The sequence below is a fragment of the Dendropsophus ebraccatus genome, chromosome 14 (assembly GCF_027789765.1).
Source record: "Dendropsophus ebraccatus isolate aDenEbr1 chromosome 14, aDenEbr1.pat, whole genome shotgun sequence".
Lineage (NCBI taxonomy): Eukaryota > Metazoa > Chordata > Amphibia > Anura > Hylidae > Dendropsophus > Dendropsophus ebraccatus.
In genome coordinates this window covers 16,790,858-16,802,803 of record NC_091467.1, presented here as the reverse complement: position 1 = coordinate 16,802,803, position 11,946 = coordinate 16,790,858, and the positions used below count along the sequence as shown (strand labels likewise).

Here is an 11,946-nt window from a genome sequence, read left to right as displayed (position 1 = left end):
ATGTCTGCATTGACAGCTGTGATAGCCGAGAGGTTCCAGAGCTCCCGCCATGTGTTTCGCGCACAAGAACCTGTTCTGTATTGCATTACGAATACATTATGCTCAGCGTCTTCAGAAAGTATGGGTGTTTAGGGGGAAGAGGCTGTGTGAAGAAACAGCATTGCACACTCTGGATCATTGCTAGACAAGGTGTAGCTGTTGCAGAGCAGAGGAGGAGCAAGTGTGGAGGAGGAGGTGTTCCTTAGCTGTGTGAGAAGGCTGGCTCTATCTACACTGTATACACACACTGCAGTCACATGAAAGTAAGATCAGATTCCCTTTTCCACCGGCTGAAGCTGTCACTAGCAGTGACTTCAGGAATTGGAGGCAGAAGCGAGAAGAACCCAAGTGCAGAACTCCACGTTCGTCTTGCGCGGACACTTTGCAAGTGACACCTTGTTGCATGCACAGGGGCTACAGAACTGCTGATCTGCTGTATATACTGCTGGGACCTCCGGATAAGAAGATGGAGATCAGCTGCTGATTTTGCAGTTTGCTTTGCACAGCATTTCGGCCGACTGGGGACATTCCTTGGGTGACATCTAGGTTTGGTCTCCAATACTTGGATCTTGATGATGTGCCATAATAAGAGTGCCATAGCCATGTGCTAAGAAGAATCCAGTACTTAGGTTTCCAAGGATCTGGAGGTCAAGGAATGGCTTCTGAGTCGTATTCTTGGTAAGCCAAAATTCGCTTTTAGGTGGAAAGAGGGAATATGTTTGCTTTCGGACTACCTACGACCCAAGCCATGTCTCAGACAGAAGTGGATTTAGCAGGTTGTGGCATCTCGTTTGCCTCGGTTCTGCCAGAAGATCCTGCCGAATTGTCCACTCTTGCAGCCTTGAGGAGAAGACGACTTTCGGGCAAAGAGCCTAGAAGGAACTCTTACCAGTTTAACCGAAGAAGTTCTGCTCAGTTAGAACTGTTGGGTTATGACCCACCAGGAACGTCTTTCTTATCATGGTCACCAGAGGAACCATCATCGTTGGAAGATAAAGTAGAGTCTATTCCTGAGATTTCTACGGCTTCTACCAATCCCCCATTACAGAACATCCAGGCCGATGTTCTGCCACCTTCCGGGACGTTGGCCAGCATTGTGGACATCAGCTCCGAGTCCGAGGATGAAGCCAATAGAACTGAACGACCTTCTCTTCCTGTGCCCAAACCGGTAGTGACGGAGGCCAGAAAAGAGCAAGAAGAGATTGATGAGAATGAGACCAAAGCTGTGGCCACCTCGCCAGATGGGAGATACTTGAAATTCAACATTGAAATTGGAAGAGGGTCTTTTAAAACGGTTTACAAGGGTCTGGATACAGAAACCACAGTGGAGGTCGCATGGTGTGAACTTCAGGTAAGGCAATGATCTTTTCTATGTTGAAAGTTGGTGATGCTCTAAACCACAGGTGTGAAACTGGTGGCCCTCCAGATGTTGCGAAACTACACTTCCCATCATGTCTGGACAGCCAAAGCTAAAGCTTTGGTTTTTTAGGCATGATGGGAATTGTAGTTTTGCAACAGCTTGGGGACGGCAAGTTTGACACCCCTGCTTTAACTATGGTGCTACCTCTCTACTATTTACGCAAGTGTCCAACACCTCGTATATGTTTTAGGGTGTATAAGTACATACAAAATAGAACTCTCCCAAATCTGTTCTTGATATGTTCCCAGGGCCGTATCTGCCTTTATCCATCTGCGGGCCTGTGCCTAGGGCGGCAGCGTTGCGGGATGCAGCACTTGCATGGCTATCATTATTCCTAATCGTTTTTAAAGCACCCTTGATTCCAGAGCGCTGTACGTAATTGGGCACTGTCACTTTAAAAAAAAAAACTTTTTACATGTCAAAAATTTTATTTAGTTGATCTCTGGGTGATTTATGGAACCTGCAGGGCGAAGCTCTTGCTAAGTGCGTTCTTTCCCCACACTGTCCTTGCAGCAGGTGATTGGACTTCTATAAATGTCTAAGGGACCATCTCCGGGAGTGGGATGGGGAGATACAGAGAGATGCACTCAGCAATGTGTGAACACCTAGACCCCCAAGGACATGTCAAAAGTTTTTTTTAAAGTGTCAGGTCCACTTGTTCCTGTAACCTTCTGTAAATGAATGTCTACACCAAGGATGGGGAACCTTCATTCTGCCACCCATCCTAGACCAAGGATGGGGAACCTAGGGCCCTCTAGCTGTTGCAAAACTACAATTCCCATCATGCCTAGACAGCCAAAGGCTGTCCATGCATGATGGGAATTGTAGTTTTGCAGCAACTGGATGGCCCTAGGCTCCCCATCCTTGGTCTAGACTCTAGATGAACATGGCCAGGGTTGAATCCTTCCTTGCATTATTACAAGCTTGGCAATAGGAAACCACTATGAGAAAATAACATAATAAGGTGTGAAATTGTTATACCTAATATATATATGATCTCACCTAAAGGGGTAGTTAAGTCACAGAGCATGCTCCCAGCAGAGGTGGGAATGTATTACACTTACATGTGTCTAACAGGCGAATATATATACCCCCACTGGAGCATTTACAAGTGTATTCACTTAAAAGAGCCCATGCTGAGTATTAAAATTACTGCGCAACCTGAAAGCAGATGCCGGACGTGTAAACATGTCATTATTATTATAGCATCAGAGTCTTTGTAGATGTTCTGCCCGGCTTATATAACACTTATCATTTATCATAGGTAGTATGTATGGGGACTACATGGCAATATGTGTGGCGTCAAAGCCGTATGTCCAAAATTAGTTTTTTCTGTTGCGCAATTTTTTTTTACAATTTTTTGGCTAAAAAAAAAAAAAAGTCAAATCGCACAGAAGTTGCAAGCAGGTTGCAGTTGCATGTGATTTGCATTGATTTCTGTGGTAACAAAGTTGCCTGCAATTTGCAGCCTGCGGTCACATTATGTCCATGTTGCGTTGCATCCAAACTGACAATTTAGGTTGGGGCTACATGGTGACTTTGGCCGTGCCAGGGGTCACATGACCAAAGATCACTGTGTCACTCTGTGTTGATGGCACTGCTTCCCAGCTAAGGTGGGTCATTCCTAGATGGACTTCTTGCAACTGTGGCGGCCACTTATAGATCACAATGTGACCCCTTCTCTGACCTTAGGTGCACAATGTGACACAGCAATCTTTGGTCGCTCGATTTCCTGTCACAGCCCAAATCACCACGTTGCCCCAGTCTAAAGGTCATAATGGAAGTTTTTTTTTTTTTTAGCCAAGACTGATAAAGAATACAAAAAAAAAAATGCTTTCAGCGATACTCCTAACTTCTTTGCTCCTGCTCAGATGCTATAAAAAAATGCACCAAGTGTGAACTGGCGTTTATACTATGAGTGATGTATGAAAGATGTTGGGCACATTACACTGGATAAGGGTAGTATAACACGGGCCGATGGGGGCCCAATAATAACTGTAAAAAAGCTCCGATCTGCTAGATCGGCGCTCGTTTACTGGGTCTATTACACTGCCCGATTCTCGTTTAACAAGGGCTGCACGGACATCATTACCGATGTCCTTGCAGCCCTTGCTTAACTTTATACATTACCTATCCAGGCTGCAGAGCTCCTCTTGCGGTCTTCTCCCCGAGTCCCGCGCGCTCCAGCTTCAGAGCGGCCTGTCTCAGTAGGCGGTCCCGGCCTGTGATTGGCTGAGCGGCCTGTCAGCTCAGACAGGCCGCTCTGAAGCTGGAGCGCACGCGATCTGAGGAGAAGACCGCAAGAGGAGCCCTGCAGCCTGGATAGGTAATGTAAATCGTCAGCCGCCGGCCGTGCACCGCTAATACACGTAGCAATGCGCGGTTCGAACCTATATCAACGATCGGCCAATGATCGTTGTGATCGGCTGATCGTCGTATTTATTATTACACGGGGCGATAATCGGCCGAATCGGGCCGATTATCGTTCCGTGTAATAGTGCCCTAAGACTAGCATGTGGCTAAATTAAATAAAGTATGTGATAAATTAAAGGTAGACATAACTGAAGTTCAGATCGTTCAGTATTTGAAGTTGTATGCAGTACTAGAGAGTATTGGAAAACATGTTTTCCAGGACTCTCTAGGGTTACATCCAATTTCTTCAGTCAACTGCCAAATGATCGGACTCAAGTATGTTCGAGTTGCGCTCATCTCTAGTGATAATACATATGAATATATATTGACATGATTGTAAATGTACTTATCTTTCTGCCTAGTTTAGCTACTCTGAGCCTGTACAGCAGCGATGGGGAACCTTCGGCCCTCCATCTGTTGCAAAACTACAATTGCCATCATCAGCTGTCCAGGCATGATGGGAGTTGTAGTTTTGCAACAGTTGGAGGGCTGAAGCTTCCCCATCCTTGCTGTACAGCGTACTTTGTATCGGTAATAAGCAATGATCAATGCCGGGAATAACTCTCGGTGGTGCCAGCACGATATGAATAATTCAGTTTTGCAGGATTTTCTATCTATGCTCGGTCTATATTTGCTATGAGTCAAAGCATTTGTGTGTTGACCCAATATACATTGTAAAAAAAACAACAGAGCGTAGAAGTGACAGGCCTAGGCGTTTTTTTCTGCTCTACTGGAAGTGATGACAACCATCGTCAGTAATCCCGGTGAACATGTACTGAGCCAGCGGAACGTCACATAGATCTCAGTGTTAGATTCCTTACATAGTCATTGTGTTTTCGTTATTATTATTGGGTTTCTATTGCTTCTTATTGTTTACTGTTGTTGCTCTTTATAGAACTCCCAGTTCTTTGTATTCTGAGTTACCTTGGGGAGATATCAGGCCCAGGCTTCTCATTGGACATGGCATGTGCTATGGAGCAACTCCAGATGTGTTTAAAGGGGAACTCCAGTGAAAGTAAATCAACTGGTGTCAGAAAGTGCCAGAGATTTGTATTTTGCTTCAATTAAAAAAATCTCCAGTCTTCCAATACTAATCAGCTGCTGTATGTCATGCAGGCAGTTGTGTATTCTTTCCAATCTGACACAGTGCTCTCCACTGCCACCTCTGTCCATGTCAGGAACTGTCCAGAACAGTAGTAAATCCTCATAGAAAACTTCTCCTGCCAGGCATGATGGGAATTGTAGTTTTGCAACAGCTGGAGGGCCCGAGTTTGACACCAGTGCGTTACATAATGGATATGGAACATTTTTATGGACTATAAGGCTGCATTACCATGTAAAACAGGGATGGAGAAGCTTCGACCCCCCCCCCCCCCCCAGCCGTTGCAAAACTACAATACCCATCAAGCCAAAGCCTGTCCAGGCATGATGGTAATTGTAGTTGTGCAACAGATTGAGCAGCCCAGACTTTGCAAACCATGCATCTTTTGTGCAACTTTGCCATGTAATATATATTACACAGAAGAGGCATAGTTTGCAAAGTCTGGCCGTCGGTGCGGAATCGGCCCCAGTCCTGTCACTTATCATTTATAAGGTTACTATGCTATTTTGTGACAAAGGAGCTTGAGACACTTAGATGTGATTACAACCTAAAGCTACGAGACCAGAATAGTTTCCCTGGCTTCTCTCCATACCCACCCACCTCTGTTGTGCGATCCCTTCACTGCACCTCATGCTTCTCCCCGCTGGGCCCACAAAAGACCCTCTCACATTGCTTCTCCCGGTAAAGGCTCCACTTGTTAGTTTATGTTGCAGTTATTTGTGACCATTAGGTACAGACCTGGCGTTGCTATATGCGGACCTCTCGGGGCTGTGAAGGCACATGGTGTACTCTGCGATAACACAGGATATCAGTGTATTTGCAGGTGATCCCTTATAATCACTACGTGCGCAGTATTGCCGACATTTCACAAACAACAAGGACGCCTTCGCTGGAGATTGGGTGGTGGCTGCTGCCTTGGTGGTTTATATAGTAGGGATGAGAGCAACTCGCACACGCTCAAGAGCGATCGTTCGCCATTTGATTACCGGTGGCTGAAGAAGTTGGATTCAGGCCTAGGGAGTCCTGGTAACCATGGATACAGCCATAGGCCATAGGCCTTCCTAGGGCTGCATCCAACTTCTTAGCCAATTGGTCTCAAGCATGTTCTAGTTGCTCTCATCTCAAGTAGTTTCATAGGAGAAGTCTAACATCTAAGGGACCTATTACACGGAGCGATTTTTAACAATTAACGACTAACGATAAACAATCGCAAACGTGATTGTGTATCGTTAACCTGAAATCGTTCATTATATAAGGGTCCATTTACACAGAAAGATTATCTGACAGATTATCTGCTAAAGATTTGAAGCCAAAGCCAAAAACAGACTATAAACAGAGATCAGGTCATATAGGAAAGCTTGAGATTTCTCCTCTTTTCAAATCCATTCCTGGCTTTGGCTTTAAATCTTTGGCAGATAATCTGTCAGATAATCTTTCTGTGTAAATGCACCCTTAGGGCCCTATTCCACTGGACGATTATCGTTCGCATAATCGTTAACGATTAACGATCTCAAACGACCGCTATTGCGAAAGACCTGAAAATGTTCACTCATTTCCACCGAACGATAATCGTTACTTATGATCGTATTTGCAATAGTTTTTTTTCCCGCTATTTCTTCGCTGTTGCGTTCATATCTACTGCTAACTACGTCTTATTCAATGGGAACGATTTGCGAACGTTTTGCGAACGAGCAACGATAAAAATAGGTCCAGGTCTTATAAAGCGATCAACAATTTCTCGTTCGGTCTTTAATCGTTAACTGCATTTCAACCAAACGATTATCGTTTAGATTCGAACGATTTAACGATAATCTGAGCGATAATCGTCCGGTGGAATAAGGCCCTTACACAGAACGATAATTGTTAGTTACGATCGTTGCTACTATCGTTATTGCGATCGTTACTATGATCGTTTATTCCTTCTGATCCCAGCAAAACAATGAACAATGTGCAATTACACTGAACGATTAGTGAAAAAATGCGGAACTTGAGCGAACGAATGTGAAATTACAGCGAACGATTATCGATAATTTTAGGTTCAGATCTAAATCTACGATCGACATTTGAACGATTTTTCGATCGTTGCCTGCAATTACACAGAACGATTATTGTTTAAATTCGAACGATTTAACCATTTTTCACACGATAATCGTCCCGTGTAATAGGGCCCTTAGGGTCCATTTACACAGAAAGATTATCTGACAGATTATCTGCCAAAGATTTGAAGCCAAAGCCAGGAATGGATTTGAGAAGAGGAGAAATTTCAGGCTTTCCTTTATGACCTGATCTCTGTTTATAGTCGGTTTCTGGCTTTGGCTTCAAATCTTTGGCAGATAATCTGTCAGATAATCTTTCTGTGTAAATGGACCCTTACTTTTAACAGCTGGCAAGGGAGAGTAACAATGAAGTATTGCTTACCTCTCCCCATGCCCATGTTGCGCTGCCTGATCGGCCTCAGGACCCCCATTGGAAGCCATTTTTCCCCAAGTTGTAATGACGTCCCGGCTGATGTACAGCCAATCAGTGACTAGCATATCTTCTTGGGGGGACTGCCATGCAATACGTCATGGGATAAAGTATGCTAAGTAGCTCCTTTCTAGACGTAAAGGGGCTTGCTCTATAGTGCCACCTACTGGTAGCTTCCCTTCAATTCAATATGAAAGACATACAGTGCAATTGAATTGTTGGTGGGAAATCCTCCATTTGTAGAGTATGGATCTATGGACACATTGGTGGTAGCCTGAATGAGCGCTTAGTAGAGATAAGTGCAACACTAGCGTACACCCATTAGCTATATTCTCACAACAGAATTTTGCAGACGTCAATTATTTGTCATGATCATTCTAGATGGCCGTCAATGGCAAATAACAATGGAATTCTACTCACAGATCACTCTTATATACTTCTAGCAGGACTGGAGGAGGAAATGATGTGTACGCGGCTGGCACCACCTCCTGGACGATGCAGGAACTGAACAGTACAACGGGCATGGGGAAGTTGTAGGTAATAGGGCCACTGCAGACTAATAGGGACCAATTGGTACAGTTGGGTTGGCTGGGTTCACACACCGTTTTTGCAATCCAATTTTTGCAAAAAACAGATGAAAAAACAATGGAAAAATGGATGCATTTGTGTGCATCCGTTTTTCCATTGACTTCCATTATAGAACCAAAAAAAAGACTGATCAAAACACATCTGTTTTTTTTTTAACGTACACGAACCCATGGTTGACCACATTTGTGTACATTAAAAAAAACTGATGCGTTTTGATCCTTTTTTTTTATACTGTATAATGGAAGTCAATGGAAAAATGGATCAAAATAAATGCACTCAAATGCTACCCTTTTTCTATCCGTTTTTTATTTTTTTTTCAAAAATGTAGTGTGAACCCAGCCTAAGGCTATGTTCACACAACGTATATTTTCGCAAAAGTACGGCCGTTATTGCCGATTGCAACAACGGCCATGCTTAATACGAAAATATACGTTGCCTTGACTTCTATGGAATCCCGGCCAGAGTGTATACACATAGTATACGCTCCAGCCGGGATCCCTAGCGGCACCGTAGAAAACTGGCATGTCAGTGCACACCCTGTCAGTGCACACTATGGAGCGAGCAGCTCCGGCTGCACGCTCTATAGTGTGCAGTGGGGAGTTCTCATGCGGGCACGCACGGATGCGCCCGCATCAGAACTAAGCGGCGCTAAGGATCATCACACTGCAGTACCGGCCGGTATGATCTTTTCTGAGACCGGCCGTTCCGTGACCCGGCCACGGAACGGCCGGTCTCATACGTAGTCGGAACATAGCCTAATGCTGCACAGTATTCAATGCAGCATATGGCCTATAGGGGAAGGGGCAGGTGCAGTATTCTGGGTACCGTACTGGGGGCAGCAGCGGGCATGGTAATATATGGTGTTAGTGGGGATGGGCATGTACCACAAGGAGAGAAAGATACCAGGGCAGAAAACTCTGCAGGGGAAAGTTGGAGGAATCAGCCCATCAGCCCCCTATTTATTCTCAGCTCTGATGACAGCCATTGCCCCAGTTAACAATGTAATATAGGCATATTAGTCCAATTAAATTGTGCCTAAATCTAATCTCTTCTAATAAGCTAAATGCTGTGTACGAATGATTTGCCACTCATTATACCAGTCAGATTGGTACATTGCTGCCAGGTGTTCATTGTGTCTGGATTCTGAGACAGTGACAGTCATCAATCACATGGAGCCAAGACTGGGGTCACATGTTTTATAACACATATCGGGGAACATTTACCGAGCAGCATAAAAAATTGCAACGTAACATGATTTTTTTCCCATTTAAATTAACTGGAAAGTTATATAGATTTGTAATTTACTTCTATTTAAAAAATCTTGTCTTCCAGTACTTATCAGCTGTTGTATGTCCTACAGGAAGTGGTGTGTTCTTTCCAGTCTTACACAGTGCTCTCTGCTGCCACCTCTGTCCATGTCAGGAACTGTCCAGAGCAGCAGCAAATCCCCATAGAAAACCTCTCCTGCTCTAGACTGTCCTGACATGGACAGAGGTAGCAGCAGAGAGCAGAAGAATACACCACTTCCTGCAGGACATACAGCAGCTGATAAGTACTGGAAGAATTGTGATTTTTAAATAGAAGTTACAAATATGTATAACTTTCTGACACCAGTTGATTTGAAATAAACATTTTTTTTTGCCGGAGTACCCCTTTAATGCCCTGATAACGTTTGTAACCGGATCATTTCTGCCAGATGTCTCTGTCCTGATGGACACAGAGCAATGGTTCCTATTGCCATTTTTAGAGACTTAGCAGGCATTGCGGGACAAACTCTATTCCGCACTATATATAGGCTTGTCAATGCTGTCATGTGTAAGATATACACCGTCCACGCTTCAGGCACGTGCCATAGTAGTGTAACACATCTGATTATTAGGCAGCTAATATCATCGGGCTCGGCGTAAAGCTTCATTTTATAACCAGTATTGTCATTGTTGGGAGAACTGGGATACAGAAAAGCACAAAAACTGTGTACTTCCCCTTTAAACCTTGCCAGGCTGCTTTCCATGGAGGATGCCATGTGTCGGCTCAGCTTAGTCGTCAGGCAGAGCTGTAGATGTCACTGACCACTTCTAGTAATCGCTGGATATTGTGCCTCTAGACATCTGTCTCATTCAGGAGCCAGGGCATCAGGTGCTGCATATATTCTTCATTTAACAGATAATTTGAGTGATCTCAGCTGCACAGAGAACATGGCAGAAGAGAGAGTGCAGATGCCTGGAGGAAGAAGTTTGGGGCTGATGATCATGGCTGACATGTGACTTCAGACGCCCTTCAGCGTGTGGTCTATGTCACACAGGAGGCGAGTTTATTATGTATACATAGGAGAGATGAGGCTGTATTAGGCTAGGTTCCCACTGCGTTTTTGCAATCCGTTTTTTTCATCCATTTTAAAAAAAAAAAAAACTGATGAAAAACGGATGCATTTGTGTGCATGCGTTTTGATCGGTTTTTCCATTGACTTCCATTATAAAAAAAAAAAAAGGATCCGTTTTTTTTGACGGACACAAAAGTAGTCTCAACACTACTTTTGTGTCTGTTAAAAAAAATCAGATCTGTTTCGATCCGTTTTTTAATAATAGAAGTCAATTTTAAAAAACGGATTGCAAAAACGCAGTGTGAACCTAGCCTAATACAGCTGGATTATGGCTGATGGATTATGTGCCACCCTTTTGATCCCTTCTTCCATTAACTTCCATTCCAAAAAAAAAAAAAAAAAAAAAAAAAACCAGATCAAAATGCATCTGTCTTTTTTAAAAGAAACAGATGCGTTTTGATCCGTTTTTTTTTCTTATAATAAAAGCCAATGGAAAAAACTGATCAAGAGGGATGCACACAAATGCATCTGTTTTTCGCAATTTTTTTTTTATTCTGCAGCAGGACAACAACCCCAAACATACAACCAATGTCGTTAAAGCGAATGTTCTGCTTCCATTACAATAATAAGCTTTAGTTACCACCTCCTAGGCGCCGCTGCGCTGAATCAGTTGATGCGTTTTTTTTTTTTTTCAATCGGTTGCCCGATTCCTGAGATCTTTACTGTTGTCCAGATATGCAAATGAGGTCCGTTGGTGCACTGGAGGTTGGCCTGGGGCCCCCAGTGAATGGATATTCTTCAGTTTCCTGGCTCTGCGGCTTGAAATCAGGCTGTGGGGCCAGGTGGGGCTGGGCAGGAAACCAAAGGCGGGACAGAAAGAGAAGAGAAGGCATGTGTCAGCTGGGGGAGGGGGATATCCGTGCACTGGGGGCGCCAGGCCTGTCTCCAATGCACCAACAGACCTCATTTGCATATTTGGATAACGGCAAAGATCTCAGGAGCCGGACAACCTTTCGAAAAAAGGAGCGCATCAGCTGATTCAGCGCAGCTGCATCTACAAGGTCATCTGTTGAGCTTATTATTGTAATTGAAGTGGTAGATTCGCTTTAAGAACTATCTTGAGCCTTATGAAGAACAAGGAGTCCTAGAAGTGATGATATGGCCGCCTCAGAGCCCTGATCTCAGCATTATGTCTGGGATTACCCACAGAGACAGAAGGATTTGAGCTTTGACACCCATAGATCTGTTGAGTTCTCTCAAGTCTGATGAGTTTGGTGTTTTTTTTGGTACAAGATACCTACAAGAACTGGTGCTGAAGGCAAAGACCAGTCACACCAAATACTGATAGAAAATAAAGAAAGAACAATAAACTATTACTAATTCTAGTTGAAACCATTCACTTTGCAGCATTTCCTCGCACCTGCCTAAAACTTTTGCACAGCCCTGAACATGACCGTCTCACATCACCTCATTCACACCTGCTTTGTGTAATCCTAACATACTCTATTTTTAATATGTAGTCTTAAAGGGGTTATCCAGCGCTACAAAAATGGCCACTTTCCTCCAGAGACAGCCCCACTCTTGTCTTCAGCTTGGGCG

General features: G+C 44.0%; 1 protein-coding gene across 1 annotated transcript in view; it reads left to right on the top strand.

The window, feature by feature from the left end:
- Positions 1 to 303: 303 nt before the first annotated feature.
- The window catches only part of WNK4 (WNK lysine deficient protein kinase 4), a 165,486-nt gene continuing 153,843 nt past the window's right edge, over positions 304 to 11,946 (top strand). Inside the window, exon 1 of the mRNA XM_069951712.1 lies at positions 304 to 1,390. Within this exon, the coding sequence (XP_069807813.1) occupies positions 755 to 1,390 (636 nt within the window). The 5' untranslated portion in view covers positions 304 to 754. The remainder of the gene's footprint in view (positions 1,391 to 11,946) is intronic.